Here is a 24,128-nt window from a genome sequence, read left to right as displayed (position 1 = left end):
AAGTTAAAAGACAATCGAAATAAGAGAACTACAATACCTAAACAACCACAAAGGGTGCAGCAGCAGAATCCGATATACAAAACCAACGAAAACAAAAAAACCTACAGCCAAGCTGCTAGAGGTAATATAGAAATTGAAAGTACTAACCCAAAACACAGCTCTAACATTGAGAGCACTCTCCAACAAATACTGGAAACACTGACCAAAATGGATGAGCGTATTACTAGATTAGAATATAGCACCAAAGGAGCTATTCCTAAGAATTTTAATGCCAGATAGTCTGAGGATAATGGAATGGAATGCAAATGGACTACTGCAGCATCAACAAGAACTGCAGACTGTCCTAGACATTGAAAAAATAGACATTTGTCTCATTTCTGAAACACACTTTACAAATGAAACCTACATTCATTTTAAAGGATTTAAAGTATACCATACCTTACATCCGGATAATACAGCCAGAGGTGGTAGTGCTATCATAATAAAAGAAACAATTAGACATCATCAAGAAATATGCTACAAAACAGAAATGTTCCAAGCTACTTCAGTATGTGTTAAAACAAAATCTTTTGAGCTTATCGTTACCGCTGTCTACTCTCCACCAAAACATAACCTCAAAAAAGATGAATATCTAGAATTTTTGAATAGACATGGCAAAAGATTTATAATTGGTGGTGATTTTAATGCCAAGCACACCCATTGGGGTTCTAGGATAATTACAACAAAGGGGAAGGAACTCTTGCAGGCAGTTAAGCAATTAAAATGTGAAACACTTTCAACAGGTAAACCGACTTATTGGCCTACTGATTCCAACAAAATTCCAGACCTGATTGATTTTTTTATAACTAGAAATATTTCTGTTAATTATTTACATATTGAAGAAGCTTGGGACATGAACTCCGATCATTCACCCATCCTTCTCACAGTTAGCGATACTGTTATTCAAAGCCAGCCACCTCCTAAACTGACTAATAGACTAACAGATTGGCGGAGTTTTCAGCTTCACTTAGAAGAAACAATCAATCTCAAAGTTTCACTAAAAACTAGATATGAACTTGATGAAGAAACGGAATGTTTTGTTAAACAAGTTCAACAAGCCGCTTGGAATAACTCACCTGAACTGATTCATAGAGTTAAAGGTAATAATTACCCTAAAGAAATTAGAAAGCTAATCGAAGAAAAAAGAAAACTCAGAAGGATCTGGCAACGCTCTAGAGCTCCATCTGATAAAACAAAACTAAATAATGCTACACAACAGCTTAAAAGAGAAATTAAAAAAAATAAAAACGAATCAATTAGTAACTATCTAAGAGAATTGACAAATGATAGCACAACTGATTATTCCCTCTGGAGAGCCACTAAGAAATTAAAACGACCGATAATGCAAAATTCCCCACTAAGAAATACAGATGGAAGCTGGGCAAAAAGCAATTTAGAGAAGGCTAATAAATTTGCTGAATATCTCGAGGAAACATTCCAGCCAAATGAAGGTGATAACACACTGCAATGGGAAAATGCCACACAGGAAGAAGGTGAAATTAAACTAGTCACCCCAAAAGAAGTGGCCGACGAAATTAAATCAAACATCAATCCCAGGAAAGCACCTGGGTTTGACTTAATTACTGGGGAAATCTTAAAACAACTTCCTAGAAAAGCCATAGTAAAACTGACATATCTCATAAATGCCTCGTTCAGATTAAGATATATTCCCAAGATATGGAAAGTGGCTGAGGTCATAATGATCCTTAAACCTGGAAAACAACCAAATACAGTATCATCGTACAGACCGATTTCATTGCTACCCGTAATTTCAAAGCTGTACGAGAAGCTTTTGCTGAAAAGGTTGAAACCTCTCATAGATGCTAAGGCTCTAATTCCATCACACCAGTTTGGGTTTCGAGAAAGTCATTCAACTATCGACCAAGTCCATAGAATAACGGATATAATAGAGAGGTCGCTAGAAGGAAAGAAAGTTTGCTCAGCTGTCTTCCTCGACGTAGCGCAAGCTTTTGATAAGGTATGGCACGAAGGACTTAAGTACAAATTAAGCAGGATTTTGCCAAGACAATACAGAGAATTATTGGAATCTTATATATCAGAGAGAGTTTTTAGGGTTAAGCAAGAAGAAGCCTACTCGGAACTAAAGGAAATCAATGCAGGAGTACCACAAGGTAGTGTGATAGGACCGGTCCTATACCTATTATACACTAGTGATATCCCTGAAGTACAACATAATACAATAGCTACCTTTGCTGATGACACTGCCGTCTTAGCCGTAGGTGAAGACCATGAAGAAGCAGCAAGAAAATTACAAATATCTCTTAACAGATTTAACGAGTGGACTAAACGCTGGCGAATTAAATTAAACGAAATGAAGTCAGTGCATATAAATTTTACAAACAAGAAAAATCAATACATTCCTGTTAACTTAAATAATACTCAGATACCATATGCCGACACCGCAAAGTATTTGGGTATTACACTAGACGCTAGGCTACGCTGGAAGGCCCATGTTAAAAAGAAACGAGAACAGCTTAACATGAAGTATAAAAAAATGTATTGGCTATTGGGAAGACAATCCACTCTCTCAATCTACAATAAAATACTTTTGTATAAACAGATTATAAAACCTATATGGACATATGGCATCCAACTATGGGGCTGCGCTAGTAATACAAATTTAATTATCATTCAACGATTCCAAAACAAAGTGCTAAGGAGCATTGTCAACGCTCCATGGTACTATAGGAACAGTGATCTCCATAGGGACCTAGACATGGATACTGTTAACAAGACCATAGAAAAATTTGCCAAGAGTCACGAACAACGACTTCTTCAACACGTCAATGTTGAGGCCATCCAGCTCCTCGACAACACGGATCTAGCTAGAAGACTCAAGAGGAAGAAACCCTTCGAGTTAGTTAAGTGAAAAATAGTGCACGGTGCAAGTGATGGTACAAGTTAAAATTTGTGCAATATATTAACAGAACCTAGGGGGTACTATCGAGTTTGTCCTTAGTATTAAGTTTTTTTAGTAGTAATTTAGGTTAGAAATAAGTTGCTCATTGATCACATTATTTGATCAGATTGTAATGTTCTTAAGCATCTTATTGGTGTTTAATAAATAAAAAAAAAAAAAAAAAAAAATACTTATCATTGACCCTTATTGGTCGTTTACTAAATTGATCATAATTAAAAAAAAAAAAAAAAATTTTGTTAGATATTTCAAATAACTCCATGTCATGAATGTCCAAGTGTCATTTTATATTTCGTCGATTTTGAAGCTGAACTAAATTATAAACCTTTATTTGAATAATTTTGTTATATCAAGACATTACATGACCATTTTAATAAGTACAAATCTCATTTTAATGACCACCTATTTGAAATATCCTCAATAAGTTGTAAGTACATATAATTTTATATACATATTTTCATATTGTCTCACATATATAATATAATTGTAGCACCCTGACGATGTTCATAATCATGAACGAAAGCTCGGAATAAAAACTTAAAAGAGTACACTTATCAATTGCTGCATAACCCAATAACCAAAAACTGTATATATATATATATATATATATATATATATATATATATATATATATATATATATATCATACTAGTGACGTCATCCATCTAGGCGTCATGACGTAATCGATGATTTTTTAAAATGAGCATAGGGGCTGTGTAATAGCTCAATAAACCGAATGTGCGCCGGTATAAGCAATCAACCGTTACCAGGAGGTACGGAAGGGCACTCTATTGTCCTGGGGTTGAGAAATCGGCCCCGAAGGCGGATGAGCTGAAAATTCAGTCAACGGCAGTGGAATCAGGAAAGCAACGGGAAACTACCTGATTATAACTTCCCTAGTAACTCATGATGACAGATGTTAATAATGTAAATATATTTACTAATCATGGGACTCGGAATCCAAGATTCGGCGTGGGAAACAGCAGGGTTTCCCCAGTCGTCAGCAAGCGAATTCCCTGTAATTCATCAAATTTGGTAATAGATAAGGAATGTTTAATAGCGACTTGGAATATTACAAGTATGTTTGAGTCTGGAAAGATTCACAATACGATCAAGGAAATGCGAAGGTTAAATATAAATATCTTAGGTATAAGCGAGATGAGGTGGCCGGGTTCTGGCCATATAACGATAGATAATTATGAAATTTACTACTCTGGTGAAGAAGGTCCGCAACATAGAAATGGTGTGGCATTTATTTTAGAACAAAATGTCGCAAAATCAGTAAAAAATATCGTGCTATACTCAGATAGGTTAATAATGTTACAAATAAAAACAAATCGTACAGACTTAAACATCATTCAGGTATATGCACCTACACAACAATATGACGATGAAGTTGTCGAAAGCTTTTATTCAGATCTAGACTATTTATTATCACTCACAGGAAGCCAAGATATAAACATTGTATTGGGGGATTTCAATGCCAAGGTTGGAAGAGGTAGTGAAGAAGATGTCGTTGGCAAGTTTGGTTTAGGAACGAGAAACGACCGTGGAGATAGAATGATTAGATTTTGTGTAGAAAAACAATTAGTAATTTCCAACACTTTTTTTGACTTGCCTAAGCGACGACTTTACACCTGGAAATCTCCTATGGACACTTACGGAAGAATAGTAAGAAATCAAATTGATTATATCTGTATATCAAAAAGATATAGAAATGCTATCTTGTCCTCAAAAACATATCCAGGAGCGGATGTACCCTCCAACCACAACTTACTAGCAGCTAAAGTATTACTTAAATTTAAAAAGATTAAAAAACCCAAAATATCTCCTAGGTTCAGCAAAGATAAACTTTCAAATGCGGAAGTGAAAGAAATAGTAACCGATAAATTAGAAGATCAGTTTCAGAAATTGGGAAATAAAAATTCAGAAGAACAATTATGGGAGTCATGCAAAGAAACATTGGAAAAAGTCCAAGAAGACCATCTAATGGAAAATCAGCGTAGGAATAAGCAACAGTGGATGACAGAAGAGATATTGAATTTAATGGATGCAAGAAGAAAATATAAGAATGCTAATCTGACAGAATACAAAAAGCTAAACAGTATGATTCGAAGAAAAATAAGATCAGCTAAATCAGAGTGGCATAAACAACAATGTAAAGAAATTGAGAACTACGAGCGTATCTATGACGCATTCAATATGCACAAAAAACTGAAAGAAGTTGCAGGACTGAATAAAAAATGTAATCCTCCACTAATCGAAGATAAAAACGGAAAAATTATAATCGATATCGAAGGTCAACTAATACGATGGACAGAATATATAAAGGAATTATTCGATGATGAAAGAAGCGAACTAGAAACGCTAAATGACATAAGCGGTCCTCCAATATCTAAGGAAGAAGTGCAATACGCTATAAAGAACGCAAAAAACGGGAAGGCGATCGGACCAGATGGGATTTACGTAGAAACACTAAAACTTTTAGGTGTCGAGGGCATTAAGATACTTACGAAATTGTTCAACTTAATCTATGAAAGCGGAAAAATTCCTAAAGATTGGCTTAAATCCTCATTTGTTGTACTACCAAAAAAACACAGAGCCACAAAATGCAGCGACTATCGCACCATCAGCCTAATGAGTCATGTATTGAAAACGTTTCTTAGAATCATTCATCAAAGAACATATAGAAAAATTGAGGAAAGAATCTCAATTCGGTTTTCGCTGTGGCCTTGGAACGCGTGATGCACTATTCGCAACCCAAGTTTTAATTCAGAGATGCAGAGATGTAAATCATGACGTTTTCATGTGCGCGATTGATTTTGAAAAGGCCTTTGATAAAGTTCGCCATGAAAAAATGCTACATATTCTCAAAACTACCGGTCTGGACGGTAGGGACATTAGAATAATCGCAAATTTGTATTGGGGCCAGGCTGCATGTATTAGGGTTGCGAATCAGTGCTCTGAAGAAGTAAAAATCAAGCGCGGAGTTCGACAAGGCTGTATATTGTCACCAATGTTGTTTAATCTTTACGCTGAAACAATCTTAAATGAAGTCTTGGAAAACGCAAAAGAGGGAATACTCATTAATGGTATGCTTATGAACAATATCAGATACGCAGATGACACCTTGTTGCTGACTGGATCAATTGAACATCTTCAAGCGTTATTGAATCGAATGGTGGCATTCTGCGCGATATATGGACTCAAACTCAACGCAAGAAAAACAAAGTTTATGGTTATTAGTAAACAGGCAGCCGTAAATAATAATAACTATAACGTAACAATCGGTAATGACTCAATTGAACGAGTAAGTAATCTTGTATATCTGGGTACTCATATTAATGAAAGCTGGAACCCTAGTACAGAAATAAAAAGTAGAATTGCCAAAGCAAGAACAAGTTTTATGAAATTTAAGAAAATCCTGTGCAGTCATGATCTAAATTTGGAACTTCGCATAAGAATGGTCCGATGTTATATATTCCCAGTACTACTTTACGGGGTTGAAGCATGGACACTGACAGAATCGCTTTTGAAAAACCTAGAAGCATTTGAAATGTGGGTCTACCGCCGTATTCTGAAGATCAGTTGGGTAGAAAGAGTCACAAACGAAAGGGTTTTGCAACGTTTGAATAAAAGTTGCGAAGTAGTGAACACGGTTAAAAGGCGCAAATTGGAATACTTTGGTCATATAATGCGTCACCCAGAAAAATATGACATACTTCACCTTGTCATGCAAGGTAAAATAATGGGAAAAAGAAGTGTGGGCCGCCGTACAACTTCTTGGCTTAAAAACCTACGCCAATGGTTTGGGAAAACTAGCACTGAACTATTTCGTGCGGCTGTAAATAAGACAATGATTGTTAATATGCTGCACAACATGAGAGCCAACGATCGACAAGCGGTCTCGGCACCTTAAGAAGAAGAATAGCTCAATCAAAAGGCTATTAAATTTTGTATTCACTAATATAAACATTAACATAATTATTTGTACAAGGTGCCCAAAGTTTTATTTTTGAATTAAATTAATTCCAATATCTAGATTACGTCATCACACCCAGATGGATGACGTCACTAGTATGATATATATGCCAAAAAATAATAATTTAAAAATAAAAATCGATCTGTTTTGGGATTTATTTCCAGAGTCGGCCATTCTCGGGAAAATGAATTTATTCCAACTCAAACGTCCTCATTGTATTTGTTTATAAGCCAAAAATTTGTTATAATTTTAAAACAGTGCTGAGGCCACCTAAATAATCCGATTTTAATTCTGTAAAGTGTATTAGATAGGTAGACAACCTCTTTATATTTAAAAAAATTAGCAAACTTTTAAATCGTCTACTTTTTGTTCAGAAAATTTTTAAAAATTAGAACTTTTAAAAAAAATTAGATTGCAAAATTATTATGCAAAATCTATTAGGTCGATTTTAATGAAATTTTGTGGACAGTTTAAGTATGTTGCAAGATTATTCTCCGATATATACACCGATAAATGTACCTCTACCATATATCTAGCTCTTTTTTTGCCCTTGGGAGCTATGCCCATTTAGCCAGCACCAAATCCTAAACTAAAAACTAACTAATCCTAACAAGCAGCGAGATTATGACGAAACCAAAACGAGCAAGGATGGAAAAAGGAAAAACATTTTTCACACCCAGGGATCGATCAGGGTGACTAACCACAGAAAAGGTAGACCACGGAGGCAAGGGATATTATAACAACCAGGAGAAAAACAAAGGTTATTCAAAGCTAATCCTAATCTAAAGTTTTAATTTACACGACTTGAGAAAACCTAAAAAAAATATTAAAGATTGAAATTTTATTTAGAGCCAGTAAATTCATGAGATTGTAAGGGGGGAAAAGGTTTTCTTGCATCAGCTGAATGTATAGTTTATTTCTATGTATGTTAAACTTGTTACATGCAAAAACAATGTGATTTAAATCGCTTGGTATATTACATAATTTCACATAAATCAGACTCTATCAGACCAATCTTGAACAAGTGAGAAGGTAAACAGGCATGCCCAAATTTTAAACGGCTTATGCTAACTATATAGTCCAGAAAGCCACTGCGCATCTGCTAGGGAAAATATTCTAATTCAGATTTTTTGCACAATCTTACTCAAAAAGGACTCCTTTTAACAAATTTGCATGTTGCCAGGACCAAAAGGTGGTCAAAAATTTTTTAAACGTTTTTTTTTTGTTTTTTTCCTAAAATTATTTTTTTTGCATGGAAAAAAGTTTTTTTAGGTTTTTTGGATCATTCCAAACAGAAAAGGTCTTTAGTGACTTTTCTCTAAAAATGATAGTTTTTGACATATAAGCGATTAAAAATTGAAAAATTTCGAAATCGGCCATTTTTAACCCTCAAAAACTATGTGAAAAACTCAACATTTGAATGTTGCCAAGGAAGGTAGATATTCTTTAAACATCGATTGATGAAATCCCGAAGAGTTTTTTGCAATACAGTATTCAAAACTCCTTTGTTTTTTAATTGCCAATCAAGCGTGCGCGACACTATTTTCCACCGACAGTATGGTGCAAATGAAAGGAATAAATTCATTATTTCGTCAACCGGCGGCCTTAAGGAAAAATGCCGAAACAGGTCGATTTTTATTTTTAAGTTATGATATTGTGGCATATATGGTATACTAGTGACGATATCAATCTGGACGTGATGACGTAATCGATGATTTTTTTAAATGAGAATAGGGGTCGTGTGCTAGCTCATTTGAAAGGTTCTTCAACTCTCTATTCAGTAATATAAACATTTACATAATTATTTATACAGGGTGTCCAAAAAATTTTTATTAAGTAAATTATTTGACAAAAAAATAAGTAGAAGGACACCCTGTATAAATAATTATGTAAATGTTTACATTACTGAATAGAAAATTGAAGAACCTTTCAAATGAGCTACCACACGACCCCTATTTTCATTTAAAAAAATCATCGATTACGTCATCACGCCCAGACGGATGACGTCACTAGTATACGATATACGCCACAATATCATAACTTAAAAATAAAAATCGACCTGTTTCGGGATTTTTCCTTAAAGTCGTCGGTTTACGAAATATCGAATTTATTCCTTTCATTTGCACCATACTGTCGGTGGAAAATAGTGTCGCGCACGCTTGATTACCAATTAAAAAACAAACTAGTTTTGAATATGGTATTGAAAAAACTCTTCGGGATTTCATCAATCGATGTTTAAAGAATATCTACTTACCTTGGCAACATTCAAATTTTCAGTTTTTCACATAGTTCTTGAGGGTTAAAAATGGCCGATTTCGCAATTTTTCAATTTTTAATCGCTTATATGTCAAAAACTATCAACTTTAGAGAAAAGTCACTAAAGACCTTTTCTGTTTGGAATGATCCAAAAAAATTTGTTCCATGCAAAAAAAATAATTTAAAAAAAAAACAAAAAAACAAACGTTTAAAAAATATTTGACCAACTTTTTATCCTGGCAAAATGCAAATTTGTTAAAAGGGGTCCTTTTTGAGTAAGATTGTGCAAAAAATCCGAATTAGAATATTTTTCCTAGCGGATGCGCAGTGGCTTTCTGGACTAGTTTGCATAGAGGGCCAGTAAAATTTATGTCTCAGATGCTTGTAAGTTTCTATTATTCCATTATGGTTATCAGTGTGGTATTTTTTGATACATTCTTACTGTTGTGTTTCGTCTTAGATGTCTTGTAATAGTTTGTTGCAAAATATTGTTTTGACTGTGGAAATTATTTTTTCTTTGAAATAATTGCATATGAAAGGTCGAAATTCGTGCGGTATTTTTATCGCAAATTTTTGGTTGGGCCTAAGTAAATGTTGGCAACATGCAAATTTGTTAAAAGGAGTCCTTTTTGAGTAAGATTGTGCAAAAAATCCGAATTAGAATATTTTCCCTAGCGGATGCGCAGTGGCTTTCTGGACTAATATAATATCTGGACAAATCTTGATTTTTGTGCCAGTACTGCGTTGGGATCTCTGGATATAAAAGTGTGTAACTTGTCGGGTGGTTTACGCAATATTAATTCCATTTTAATTTCCAGCTATTCTTTAAATTATATTTACTTTTCAAAATGAATTCTTGTAGCCCAATATCATTTGAAATTTCCTCGCCGTTTAGACTACCGTCTTTCGCTAACTCATCTACTTTTTGTTATTTTGGAGACCGATGTGCGCTTTAACCCAAGTAAAAATTATATTAAATTGTCTGCTCGTTAGTTCAGATATTAGTATTTTTAAGTCCACTATAAAGGGATTACTGCTTACAGAATTTGCATCTAGTTGGCTAGAGAAACTTTTTAGGACTGATAAAGAGTCAGATAGTATGTTATATTTTGATATCATGGTTGTCAGCGTATTGGCATGCTTTTATAATAGCTATAGTTTCAGAGGAAAATATTGATGTCATGGGATTAGGTTTGATTTTTTCTTTCAACATTAAGTACTGGTATATAAAAAACACAGCCTACTGCATTTGTTTGTTTTGAAGCATCCGTGTATACTTGTATATGGTTAGGGTATCTAGCAGTATAATTCTTAAGGATGCATTTGCTAAGTAACATATTTTCAGAGTATATCGGAATTTCGATTTTTGAGATCTCTAAGGACTTAAAAAATTCGAATTTCGGTGGATTTTTAATAATGTTACTAATATTACAAGTATTTCGAAAAGCTGTGCATAAAGTGGGAGACGGCTTTTTTGACCAATACTTTATTGTTAGATCAAAAGTGTTTAACATAGAAATTTTATGGATCAAATTCGGGTCTTTTATATATGATTTTAGAACAAACTGTTCCGCTAACATTTGTCTTCGGAGATCTAAAGGAGGTTCCAAAGCTTCCGCTCGCAAAGGTTCATTAGGGGTAGAGCACATAGCCCCCAAACACATTCTTAATGCAGCGATTTGTATCACTTCTAGTCGTTTTAAAATGTACAAACTAGCCGATCCATAGAAAAGACACCCATAGTCCAAAACTGACCTGATGAAGGACTTATAAAACATTAAACATGTTTGTTGGTCTGATCCCCATCATGTTTTTCGAATAAGTTTTAGAAAGTTTATTCCTTTGCTAACTGTTGTTCCTATTTTGTTGATAAATGGTTTCCAGTTCAGTTTCTTGTCTAAAATAACGCCGAGATAAGTTACTATATTTGCAATAGGAATGTTCATTTCATTAATACTGATAATATCTATTTGTGATGTATTGTGCCTTGTAAAAAACATAATATTTGATTTTTCGGTTGATAGTGAAAAACCAATTGAATTAAATTTTGCTATGAGTGCATTTATGTTTAACTTCAGGTTCTGTGTACATTTTTCGAGATTTTTTTCAGTGTTATATATGACAAAGTCATCAGCATATTGTATGATGTTATAATTATTAGTTTTTACATGCATTTCTCTAGTATATATGTTAAGCAGAAGAGGAGACATGACGGAGCCCTGTGGTAAACCCACCGAAGCTAAACGGGGGCCTATTAATGAATTGTTAACCGACCTAATATATATTTCTCTATCCGATACCATTTAGCATAACTTATTGCAAATTCTAGGAGAAATTTCTACATTTAAATGTTTTTGCCGCAATAGTAATGTATCTACGCAATCATAGGCACCTTTAATGTCGAGAAAGCCTGCTCCCAAATACTGATTTTTCGAATAACACAACTGAATATCTAGAACCAAATGGGATACTGCATCTATAGTACCGAAACCTTTTCTGAATCCAAATTGTCGTGCAGGCAAATAGGAGTTAGAATATAGATAAAATTCAAGTCTGTGTTTAATTATACGCTCAAATGTTTTACAAATACATGATAGTAAGTAAATAGGGCGGTAAGAGTCGGCATGGTTAGGATTTTTTTGATGTTTGAGTATTGAGATTACTATAATTTGTTTCCATTTCTCAATAGTGCCGTTTTGTAACCAAATTTCATTAAATATCTCAAGTATAAATAATTTGCCCTGCTAGATAAATACCAGATCATATCGTAAGTGACGTGGTCCAAATCAGGAGCTGAGTTGTTTGAGTTTTTTAATGCAAACGTCAATTCATTAAAACCAATTTGCTTGTCAAAGAGTGGATTGGGAGGCCCGTTGACGCAGGGTAAATTTTTAATATTATTGCATACGTAATCCGGTGACATTTTTTGGAGAAATAGTTCTTGCCATTCGAAATTGTTACATTTATAAGTAGATGTTGGGATTCTTTTCATTTTTTTGGCTTGCTGCCAAAGCTCAGTTGCTTAGTTGCAGTTTTGTTCAACTTAGTACAATACTGCATCCAGTAATTTTTAGCTTTAGATTTAGATTTTAGAAACAATTTTGTATTAGCTATTTGCTTTGTCACAAGTAGAAAATTTTCTACTGTACTATTATTTTTATACATGCGTATCATTTTTTTCCTTCGACCGACTGCAATGTTGCATTCCTTGTCCCACTACGGTGGCGGCAAACGTTTATTTTTAAAAGGTTTATTAAGAGGGATTGATTGATTAGCCGCAAATTCGATACCTTTTAATATAAATTCTTATTTTTCATTAGTATTGAGTAAATTAGGCATATTATTGTAATATGTGTCAGAAAAGCAATGATATTGTTGCCAATTGGCCTTTTTTGTATTCCATTTAGTTTTGGGATATATTGTATCATCCTGTGTTACTACAGATAAATTAAGTTTCATGATAATCGGAAAATGATCGGAACCTAGTGTGTTTGACTTAACTGACCAGTCTATTTTGTTCACGATATCTGCAGAGGAGACTGTTAAATCTATTGCGGATTTGTAACCGAATCTAGAGATTTTTGTCGGTGAACCGTCATTGAGGAGAACTAGAGGTGACTGATTTAATGCATTAACAAAATTTGCGCCAGAAGTATTAACTTTGTATGACCGCCATAAATCATGATGGGGGTTAAAATCACCTCCAATGATGGATGTGCCATTAGTATTGTTTAAAAGATTGTTATAATTTTTTGTTGATACTGTGATATCAGGTGGGCAGTAAAGGGATATGAAAGAAATATTAGAATTGTTGCATTTAACTACCGCTGCACATGTTTGTAAACCCTCTGCCATATTGCTTAGAGTGAGTTTGTTTAAACTAAATTAATTTTTTATTAGTATTGCAACTCCAGTAGGGCCATTAGCTTGATCTTCCCGGATAACCGGGAATCCCGAGAACTGATAATTGCGGTTTGGTTTAAACCACGTCTCGCTAATCAAAGCTATATCAATTTAATACTAATACAAAGCTTTAATTAAACTAAGTTTATTAGACACAGCTGAACGGGCATTCCATTGCATAATATTAAGTGTGTTAGTACTCTTCATCATATATATCTTCGGCTTGTTCCGATGCAATATTTTTAATGTAATTAATATCAATGTTTGAAAGGTCCTCGACAGAGTTAACTTCTTTAATCACCTTTTGAAATATAACAAAGAAATACTTTATGAATACATCTCTAGACAAATCTGGTACGGGTTGTTCTCTAGGAGAAATAGTAATTGATTTTTCAGGACCAAAGCTAAAAGGAAACATGGGCTGGAATCTCGGATCCGCTACGGGAGAAAAAGCTTTACGTTTTTTTTTGATTTTCTTCTGCTGACGGGTGTTCTCGTCTTTGTGAACTAAGCGAAGAAGTGGATGCAGAAGTATGCGAAGAAAATTGTTTTGATTGAAACTGAGATCTTACTCGGGGTTGTGAAAGGGAGGGAAATTCTTTATCGATTGTGTTAGACAACAACTGAAAATTGTTCTGCAATTTGAGAGAGTTAGCATACGAAGTTTTATTGAGACGTTTTGCTTCGGAAAATGTTAAATTTATTTCAGCCATTTTCTTTTTAACCTCATATTGTTTCATATGGGTTGGGCAATCTTTTGAGATTGATTTGTGTGCTATTTTTGCAGTATATGCAACAACTATCTTGTGGGTCACGACAAGAATGTATTTCCCCTTTTTCTTTACTGCAGTTTATGCAAAGTTGTGTTGCACTACGGCATTGCAGGGCCACGTGACCATATAACCAACATCGGTAACATTGAGTCACCCTGTATATATAAGGCTCTACCGGGCATGAAACAGAATTAATATATATGTGCTTTGGTAAAACATTTCCGTCGAATGTAACAATCACCGTTTGTCTCGGAACAAAAATTGTCTCACCATTTGATATAATTTTGCGTTTAACTTTCTGAATTTCAGTAATAGCTACATGTGATAAAATTTTTTTAAATAGATATTGTTCATCAAAGGTGGTGTCAACGTGTTTGGTAATGCCTTTTCTAGATAATAAGTTATTAGGTATATACGCTTTTAGGTTTTCAAGATTTTTATTATTAATTAAATTATTAGCATCTCTGATAGTTTTTAATTGTACTCTAATTCTACTGTTTCCTATACGGTCTATCTTAAAAATGTTTTGAATAGCAAGTTTTTGGTGTAGAATATGTCCGACGGCCATTTCATGAAGATTTGAAATAATACGGTCGTTGGTACTCTCAATAAAAACATAAACAAAGTTCGAGTAAATATGTGGTTTTTGTAAATTAAAGACCTTACTTTTTTGTTGCAACGTTTGTTAAGACCTGCTTTCCTTATCGCTGTTGTTTTTACCGCTGGTGTGTTGATCGGAGTTTTCGATGATCATAGAATCCTGTGTGTCGTCATCTTCTTTCCCCCCTGTGTCGGGGGAAGAATCGTTGGACATTTTAATAATTCACTAAACTTATTCACTGATATTCACTTATTCGTAAAAATAACGAGTGGAGAAAGATATTTATCACACACACTACACTTTTAAAACAAGACGCACTGTAAATCACTGTTTACTGGTCGACTATCGCAAGCGTTATATTTAGCTCTTAAGGGGGGGCTCTTTAGTTCGTTAAGGGGGGGGGGGCCGAAAAAAATCTATCCTTAGAAAAACTCGAAATCGTCAGATTATGATAAGGTAAGTGAGTACACGCAAAACAGTGTATAGGTATTTCAAAAACCTGACGATTTGAGCGGGGCGTAAGGAAATGGGTGAGTCACAAAGTTTCATAAGAAAAAAACAAAAATTTGGCGAAATGAAGTACAAATCGAAAAAACTAAAACAAACATGCTTAATATTTTTCAAAAATCTATCGAATGATACTAAACACGACTTCCCACTGAGAGGGATGGAGGTATATTTAAAATTTTAAATACGAATCCCGCGATATATCGCGAAATGAACATCAGATCGAAAAACTGAAAAATATACTTATTCAATATTTTGAAAAATCTATTGGATAGCACTAAACACGAACCCCTAAGGAGGTGGGGTGGGGGGTTACTTTAAAATCTTAAATGGGATCCCTAATTTGTTGTTTGAAAGTTGGAATCCTTACGTAAAAATAAGTAACTTGTATTCGAAATATCTTTTCGAGTTATGAATAGATTGCGCTACAATTGAAAAAAAAGATTGTTGGAAATGGAAAATTAAATTAAAAATGGAAAGTCCCACTAAAATGGAAAACTTTGCTTAACTTTTTTTGGTTTTAAGACCTACTCTTCACAACCCAATAGGTCCCCATAATGCTCGAGTGACTACACATTTAGCATACTTTCCTCCCCTAGTATAGGTAACAATTTTTAAATAGTAAACATAATTTTATTGTTACCTGATACTGCTGGGCAAATAACACTTTCTTGTTCATAAGGATATTGATCTGTACAATATTTAAGGGGTTCACAATATGGTCGATTATCTCTGTAGTCAGACTGTTGGTAGTTACCTAAAAATACATGTTGTATATAAAATAACTCAAATTAATAGCCCAAAAGGGAATGCAAATTAAAGTTTTCCTTATAGTAAAAAAAAACCAAATTAAACCAAAACGTACACCTATAAGGTTAAGGAAATATTTTAATGAATGGTTACGCATATATATTTTCACTTCTGAAAAGTAAAAAAAATTGAACTTTCTATAGTATCATTAAAAAATGAACAACATATCAAAAATTTCTACTCGAAAAGTGGGTGCTTCATTTTTTATTAAACAAATGAACTGCGAAATTAGATGTTTTTTTAAATAACTCCGAAAATACAAATTTTAGAAAAAAACTTACTTGGCCATTGAAAAATTCAGAAAATCTTACAAAAAGAACAGTGTATAAAGATTTTTCTAAAATTAAATCTGTAGCTTCTATAATTTTTTTATTTATAATATTTTTTTATTTATAACGCTAAAGTCACTCTTCTCACAAACATTGGCGTAAACTAGCGTTCGGCGAAGTGCAAAATTAAGTTATTTTAATGTAATTTTTTAACTAATGGATCAAATGAAATTTTACAAATTGCACATGGAATAAGAACAGTTAAGCTATCTTATGGTTATGTTATAATAAAAAGAAATAAAATCTATGAGCATAAGTACGGTGTGCGGGTGTGGGCGGAAATTGAGACATACGAATTTTGTTTAAAAATGATTTAAAAATGTGTAACTCACACAATTTTCCTTATAGCCAGGGAGGTAGTGTTAAATTTAACCGGAGCATTTTAGCATGACTGCTTTCTTTTTATTTAGTTAGGTGTTCCAAAGCTTATTAACAAATGATATGTCAGCTGGCCCAAAACCGGGGATTTTAGCCAAGAAAAGGTAAAATGTGAAACTTGATGGAAAAACGCTACAACTTATATGTCAAATATTTATCTCCGTGACTTACGTGTATAATTAGCCAAGAATGCCTAGCTACTGGCTTTCACCCAGACGATTCGGGTTCAAATCCTGGCCCTGAAAATCTTTTTTGTTTTTAAAATTGACATTTGATTTGAAAAATAATTATTTTTTGGTAATACCACGTTTTTATTATTTATACGACACAATATAAAAAAGTCTGTCTTTTATAGAATCGTAAACTTTGCAGTTGATCATAATATATATTCAGCTGATGCTTTTTTCTTACAATCTAAAATTCATAAATTTTAATTTTATACTTTTTAATCTTTGCCAAACTACATAGTTCAAGAATATGTTTTTATTATTAACTAGCTGACCCGGCAAACTTCGTACCGCCTTAGAACTAAAAAATAATGTTTAAAAGTTAAATAGGTACCTAAAAATTACCAAAAAGCCAAAAAATACTCAAAAATATTGCGTATACTGGAGGGGTGGGGTATTAGAGCAACCCCCCTTTTCAATTAGATTGGTCGTACTAACTAAGGAAGCTTTAGGGGATTATGTACAACAACTTTGTTTATTAAGGAAGGTCAATCATAATAACATTACCTATGATATTATCATATTATGATCAAATGCATACCTATGTTACGGTTTTATAAAAGACATACAGACTTTTTTATATTGTGTCGTATAAATAATAAAAACGTGGTATTACCAAAAAATAATTATTTTTCAAATCAAAATGTCAATTTTAAAAACAAAAAAGATTTTCAATGCCAGGATTTGAACCCGAGCCCTCTGGGTGAAAGCCAGTAGCTACCCTAATAGCACACGACGTCCTTTGGACGTCCAAAATAGGTCCATTTTTGGTCCTAACGTCCATGGACTATAAACGGACGTCCTTTGGACGTCCCATGTTGGACGTCCTTCGGAAGGAATAAATATGGACGTTCTCTGGACGTCCGACGTTGGACGTCCTTCGGACGGAATAAATATGGACGTCCTTTGGACGTCCGACGTTGGACGTCCATACTGGACGAAATACGGACGTTTTATGAACACATATTGGACACATTATACCAATTACGGGATCAAATAGCAAAATAATTCAATAAAATATTAACTTACGTTAACTTTACGTTAATGAAATATAGTCAAACCTGTCACTAACGGCCACTAAAATGAAAGAACTATTGGCCGATATAGAAAGGTGGCCGTTATTGCCAGTTTTTGTAGCCTAGATATACAGTAAAACCTGTGTTACTGGCCACCTGTACTAACGGCCAGTTTAAAAATTCCCCAAACCAATTAAGTATATCTAGACTACAAAAACTGGCAATACCGGTCACCTTTCTATATCGGCCAATAGCTTTTTCATTTTTAGCGGCCGTTACTGACAGGTTTTACTGTAATTAGTGCGGGGAATTTTTAAACTGGCCGTTAGTACAGGTGTTTTGGGAGGGGGCCGTTAACACAGGTTTTACTGTAGTTTAAATCGAAAAGATTAAATCTTAATTCAAAATTGTATATCCAATTAGTACAATTATAAACGATATAATTTAATATCCAAAACATGTTTTTGATTTCATGTCTGTAATGTAATGAAAATCTTATTTGTAAATTATTGGTTACAATGTTTAACAATAGGAAATATTCAAGAATAAATAAAATAAAAGTTTAACCCTAACAACACAAAACATTCCAGGAATGTAGGTACTATCAAAGGTCTATTCCGTGAACATCTGATTAAATTATTGCTGGAAAGTTACCACCAGATATTCTATGAAAAGAGTACAATGTCCTCCTGGAGGGGTAAAATTTTCCATACTATAAAGAGATGCCATTTACTATTCAATTTGCGTTCATTTTCAAATTTGCCGCGCGAGTATCTAGGTAGCGTCGCGTGGTCATTGGCTGATAAAAGATAACCTAAAAATTTAGTAAAAATTATTGTACAATTATCATTAGTGAAACAGAATTCATTGGTATAAATTTCATATCCGTAATCCGTCTACCCATAAAGGAAACTAGAACCAACAATTATGTAAGTATTATAAAATCCGTTTTCAATTTTCTTTATGAAACGAATCATTTATGCATGTATTACCTGTAAATAGTAACTATTTCTTTTGATTTTTAATTGTAAAGAATATAAAAATTACCGTTCATTTTTATTTTTTTTTAGAATCAGCTGAAAGTGGTCTACAAAAAACCAGATATAACCAAAAGAAAGATATAAAAAGTGTATTGCATGGCTAATTGGAAGAAACTCCACATTCTCAATGCATAATAAGTTATTATTTTATAAACAAATATTAAGACCTAGGAATGGAACCTGGATATAATCATCAAGAAGATAGCAGGAAGTCAGGAGCAACAACTTCATAAGTACAAGAATATTGAGGAAATCCAGCTCCTCGATACTACTGGGCAAACTAGAAGATTGAAGAGGACAAAGCCTTTTGAACTAGTTTGAGTGATAGGTGATAGTGAAAAGCAGAGCACAGTGCGTTATGTGGCTGTGTATGTTAGAATAGTGCACGATCTTGTTAGATTAGATAAGAGACTCTATGGGGTAAGCTCTTCATTTTAAGAAACAGTAGTAATTTAGGTTAAATTAAAATTGCTCATTGGTCAGTTATGACCAGATTGTTTTTTTTATGTTTGGCAAAAAGGGCTTAAGTCAGAATTGCACATTGATAATGTTTTGATGATTTCTGGACCAGAAAAAAACTGTTGTAGACGTAAACTGTATGTACCAATAAAAAGAGCCGATTTTTCTGGTCCAGAAATCATCAAAACATTATCGATGTGCAATTCTGACTTAAGCCCTTTTTCCCAAACATCAGAGAATTGTAATGTACCATAATTCTCCTATCTGCTTTTTCATGAATTTTGTAGGAGACGAAAAACCATTTTTAGGATCATCTCCTGCTTTCACATGTAAATTTTGACATGTCTTTTAGTAAATAGATAGTTGAATTTACTACAAAACATGCCAAAAAATATATGAAAACACGAGGTGACCATAAAAAAAGTTTTTAGTCTCTCTTACAAAACTCATGAAAAAACAAATCGGAGGTATGTCACATCAGTGACTATATCCAGGGAATGTCTAAAAAATATACTTTGATGTCCCAAGAACCAAAAATATAACCTTTATATATATATTTATACAGGGTGTAACAAAAATACAGGTCATAAATTTAATCACATATTCTGGGACCAAAAATAGTTTGATTGGACCTAACTTACCTTAGTACAAATGTGCACAAAAGAAAAGTTACAGCCCTTTGAAGTTATATATTAATAGCACTAAGGGCCTTAGAGGCCCGTGGCTTGAAAAGTTTGTTTTTTTCTTCATTTTCACGTTTCTTTATGTACTGAGATCTTATCTGGCTTGATATGTGATTTTTCTCCATTCTTCCTCTTATTCATTTTTCTTTTCTGACCCTGTAGCACCATTCTTTCCAAATCTTTTTCGACCTCTTGCTTCCATCTATTTTCCGCCCTTCCTCTTCTATTTCTTGAAGCTATAGTGTAGTTTAGTACCCTTTTCGGAGTCCTCGTGTTTGGCATCCTTTCAATGTGACCTCGCGATCTAAGTCTCTGTGCCTTTATCACTCATTTGAAGTTACAAAGTGAAAAGTGATTTTTCCAATATATCGAAAACTATTAAAGATTTTTTATTGAAAATGGACATGTGGCATTGCTATGGCGGTAGTATCTTACGAAAAAACTATAGTAAAATTTGGACACCTCATAAAAATTTTATGGGGGTTTTGTTCCTTTAAACCCCCCCCCCAAACTTTTGTGCACGTTTCAATTTAATTATTATTGTAGTACCATTTAAACACAATGTTTTAAAAACTTTTTTGCCTCTTATTGCTTTTTCGAAAAGTCAATTTTTATCGAAATATTTTGAATATTTGTCAAATCCACCACATATTTGTATATGGTTAAGTACGATTATGGAGACTTGGTAATAATATGCAAACTTATTTATGCTTTTCATTTTTAGGTAAATTTGAACCATATTAACAAAGAAGCCAGACTCGATAAAACGTGCCTTATCGAAAAAATACAAAGAGGCAAAAAAGTTTTAAAAACACTCTGTTTAACTAATGGTACCTCACTAATAGTTTAATTGGAACGTACACAAACATTTGGGGGGTTTAAAGGAACAAAACCCCCATACAATTTTTATGTAGACATATTAAAAAAGAAGTCGCAACTCAATAAAAACTGCCTTATCTGAAAAATACTAAGAAACAAAAATATTGAATTTAACTAATGGTACCACAATAATAAAATTGAATTGGAATGTACACAAAAGTTTGGGAGAATTTAAGGGATCAAAACCCCCATAAAATTTTTATGGGGTGCACAAATTTCACCATAATTTTTGTTTAAGATATTCCTGCCATAATAATGCCACATGTCCGTTTTCAATAAAAAATCGCTAATAGTTTTCGATATTTTTTTAATGCTCCACTCGGAGTAACATTACAATCTGTTCACTAATATAATCGAAAAAATCGATTTTCATTTTGTAATTTCAAAGGACTGTAACTTTTTGTATGTGCATATTTGTACTAAGGTAAGTTAGGTTCATTCGAACTATTTTTGGTCCCAGAATATGTGATTTAATTTATGACCTGTATTTTTGTTGCACCCTGTATATACAGCCCATTACGCACCACCTTAAAAATTGGGCATTTTTGATGTCTCGAATTTCCTAAACCTGTTGTTGCATCTAAGTGATTTTTTTTATAATATTCTAGCCTAGGCTCTAGGCTATATGTTACTTCCTTATGCTTGTCATGCACAGGGAGATATACTTTAATATATATTATATCACATCGCTCTCTATAGTAATGAGTGAGCCTGCACATACGGAACCATTTGTTTCCTGTCTGCAGGCTCACTCATTACTATAGAGAACGATATGATATAATATACATATATTACAGCATAGCTCCCTGTGCATGACAAGCTTAAAGAGGTAACCTATAGCCTAGGCTATATTATAAAAAAATCACTTAGATGGGACAACAGGTTTAGAAAATACGAGACATCAAATATACCCCATATTTAACGTGGTGCGTTAATTTCTTGGAGAAGTGTATTGTAATTTATTGTAAATAATGTAATATCCAATTGTAATTTAATATAAGATGAAATATAAATTCCTTAAAAAATATATTTTTTATTTCCCACAATACATTCTCCACAGGTCTAAATATCGTCGCTAGACGTACACCGAATGTCCTCCCAGGACGTTAGATGGATGTTCGGCAGCAAGACATTGGACCAAACTGGGACATCCTATGAAGGCCCAATTGACGTCCACCTAACGTCCGAGGGGACGTTAGGTGGACCTCCATTGGACTTTTGGCAACGTGGCCTTTGGACCAAAATTGGACGTCCTATTAAGGTCCAATTCACGTCCTTAGGACGTCCGATTAAGGTCCAATTTACGTCCGATTAAGGTCCAATTTACGTCCGATTAAGGTCCCATTTACGTCCGATTAAGGTCAAATTTACGTCAAATTAAGGTCCAATTTATGTCCGATTAAGGTCCAATTTACGTCCCATTAAGGTAAAATTTACGTCCCCTCGGACGTCCGATTAAGGTCCAATTTACGTCCGATCAATGTCCAATATACGTCCCCTCGGACCTTAGATGGACGTCCAATGGACGTTCGGTAGCGCGACATTTGGACCAAAATAGGACGTATAAAGGAAGTTCCTCGGACGAAAACGGACGTCCCTAAAGTCCGTGAAGGACGTCCAATGGACGTCCATTGGACGTCCTTGTGCTATTAGGCTAGGCATTCTTGGCCAATTATACACGTAAGTCACGGAGATAAATATTTGACATATACACCTTTCAAATATCTTACTAAACGATTTTTTATTCAAAAAATATTTCAAAAATTAATTTAAATTATACGACGTCTCAAAAAAAGTAATTTTTGAAAACTTCGTAGTTTTACAAAATTACCACCATTTTAAAACAGTATTACTCAAGTTTGCACAAATTTATTACAATTTTATAGGTGCTTTTTTAAAGTCTGTCACGTAGTCTTTAAAATGCACTAAATTGTTTTACTTTAGATATGAAATAAACTATTTTTTTTGAGAAAATTATAAAAGGTAACAAAAATGTAATACAAAAACCGAAAATTAACAGCTAAATAAATATTTATACAAATTGATCAAAACTTTTTTCTGTAAAACTTAACTAAAATGCATTGAATAATAAGCTTCAACAATAATAAATGTTCAACAAAAATTTTTTTTAGCTCTTTTACAGTATGTCTGCCTAACTTGGAACCTATTGATAACTTGTTTTAAACGCTTTTCTTTAGTTCAATAGTTTGCGTCAAATCTTTAGACGTTAATTTGAATGCCTTTTCTTCAATGAAAATGAATGAAAATTTGCAGACATATGCATTCGCGGGAACAATACACGAATAGTCAATAAAAATTTTTTTATGTTTATTAATTATTGTTTAAATAAGAAAAAACAGTTATAATAGAAAATGCTTAAATTCTCTTGTTTTTTACAATGTAGAAACTTGAAACTTTTACGGATTGTAGCTACCCTTACAACACAAAACATTACAGGAATGTACTATCAAAGTTCTATTAATGTTTGAATGTACTGGACATTCAAGGAACATTCGGTGAATATCTGATTAAGTTTTTCGTGGAATGTTACCATGAGACATTCTATGAACATGCTAACAATATCCTATATTTTAAGAGAGGCCATTTACTATTCAATTTGCATTCATTTTCAAATTTGCTGCGCGTGTATATGTATTTAGGCAATCCAAACCACGTGATTTCTGGTTCTGGTTGGCATGGCATACAGGTTACAGAGGTTATGTTTGTAATATCATTTCATTTCACCATTTCACTGTTTATCGTCATATTTTGGATTCATTTGGATTTCGTTTGCTGTATTTTGTGAACTTTATAAACTTTACCACACTGCAAAGTGATTATTTAAGGAAATTATTATTGGAGACACCAGATGTTTGGAGAAAGGTAGGGCAAACAATTTTTATCAATGTTCATTTTTCTCTGATATTTATAAATATTGATGAATTTTGCAAGCAATAACATTATTTCTTTTATTGTTTTAGATATTTATTGAAGCTGAAAATAATTGGGGATTTAGATCCATATACAATTCAGTCAGAATTGGATTTTACCATAAAGTGCATTCCACCAAATTACTATTATAGATATTATAGATGAAAGCATACAAAAGCCTTCAGGAACATAAATATTTTACAGCTGGATTTGTTTTTAAGTTGGAGTAAAGTTGGAAGTCACAAGCAACAACTTCGTAAGTACCTACAAGAATATTGAGGAAATCCAGCTCCTGGATACTACTGGGCAAACTAGAAGATTGAAGAGCACAAAGCCTTTTGAACTAGTTTGAGTGATAGTGAAAAGCAGAGCATAAT

General features: G+C 33.5%; 1 protein-coding gene across 4 annotated transcripts in view; it reads right to left on the bottom strand.

Annotated features, from left to right (window-relative positions):
• LOC114345343 (uncharacterized) overlaps window positions 1–24,128 on the bottom strand; it is a 1,044,574-nt gene that overhangs the window by 67,560 nt on the left and 952,886 nt on the right. For 3 of the 4 annotated variants that reach the window (XR_007699346.1, XM_050656017.1, XM_050656019.1), the window contains one exon: window positions 15,643–15,756. The exons of the other annotated variant lie outside the window; for it this stretch is intronic. Coding sequence is in view for 2 of the 3 variants with exons in the window: in XM_050656017.1 (XP_050511974.1) it covers window positions 15,643–15,756 (114 nt within the window). In the remaining variant the exon portion in view is untranslated. The remainder of the gene's footprint in view (window positions 1–15,642; window positions 15,757–24,128) is intronic. 4 annotated transcript variants of the gene reach the window in all.

This window comes from Diabrotica virgifera, chromosome 7 (assembly GCF_917563875.1).
Source record: "Diabrotica virgifera virgifera chromosome 7, PGI_DIABVI_V3a".
NCBI lineage: Eukaryota > Metazoa > Arthropoda > Insecta > Coleoptera > Chrysomelidae > Diabrotica > Diabrotica virgifera.
This window is presented reverse-complemented; position numbering and strand designations above follow the sequence as displayed.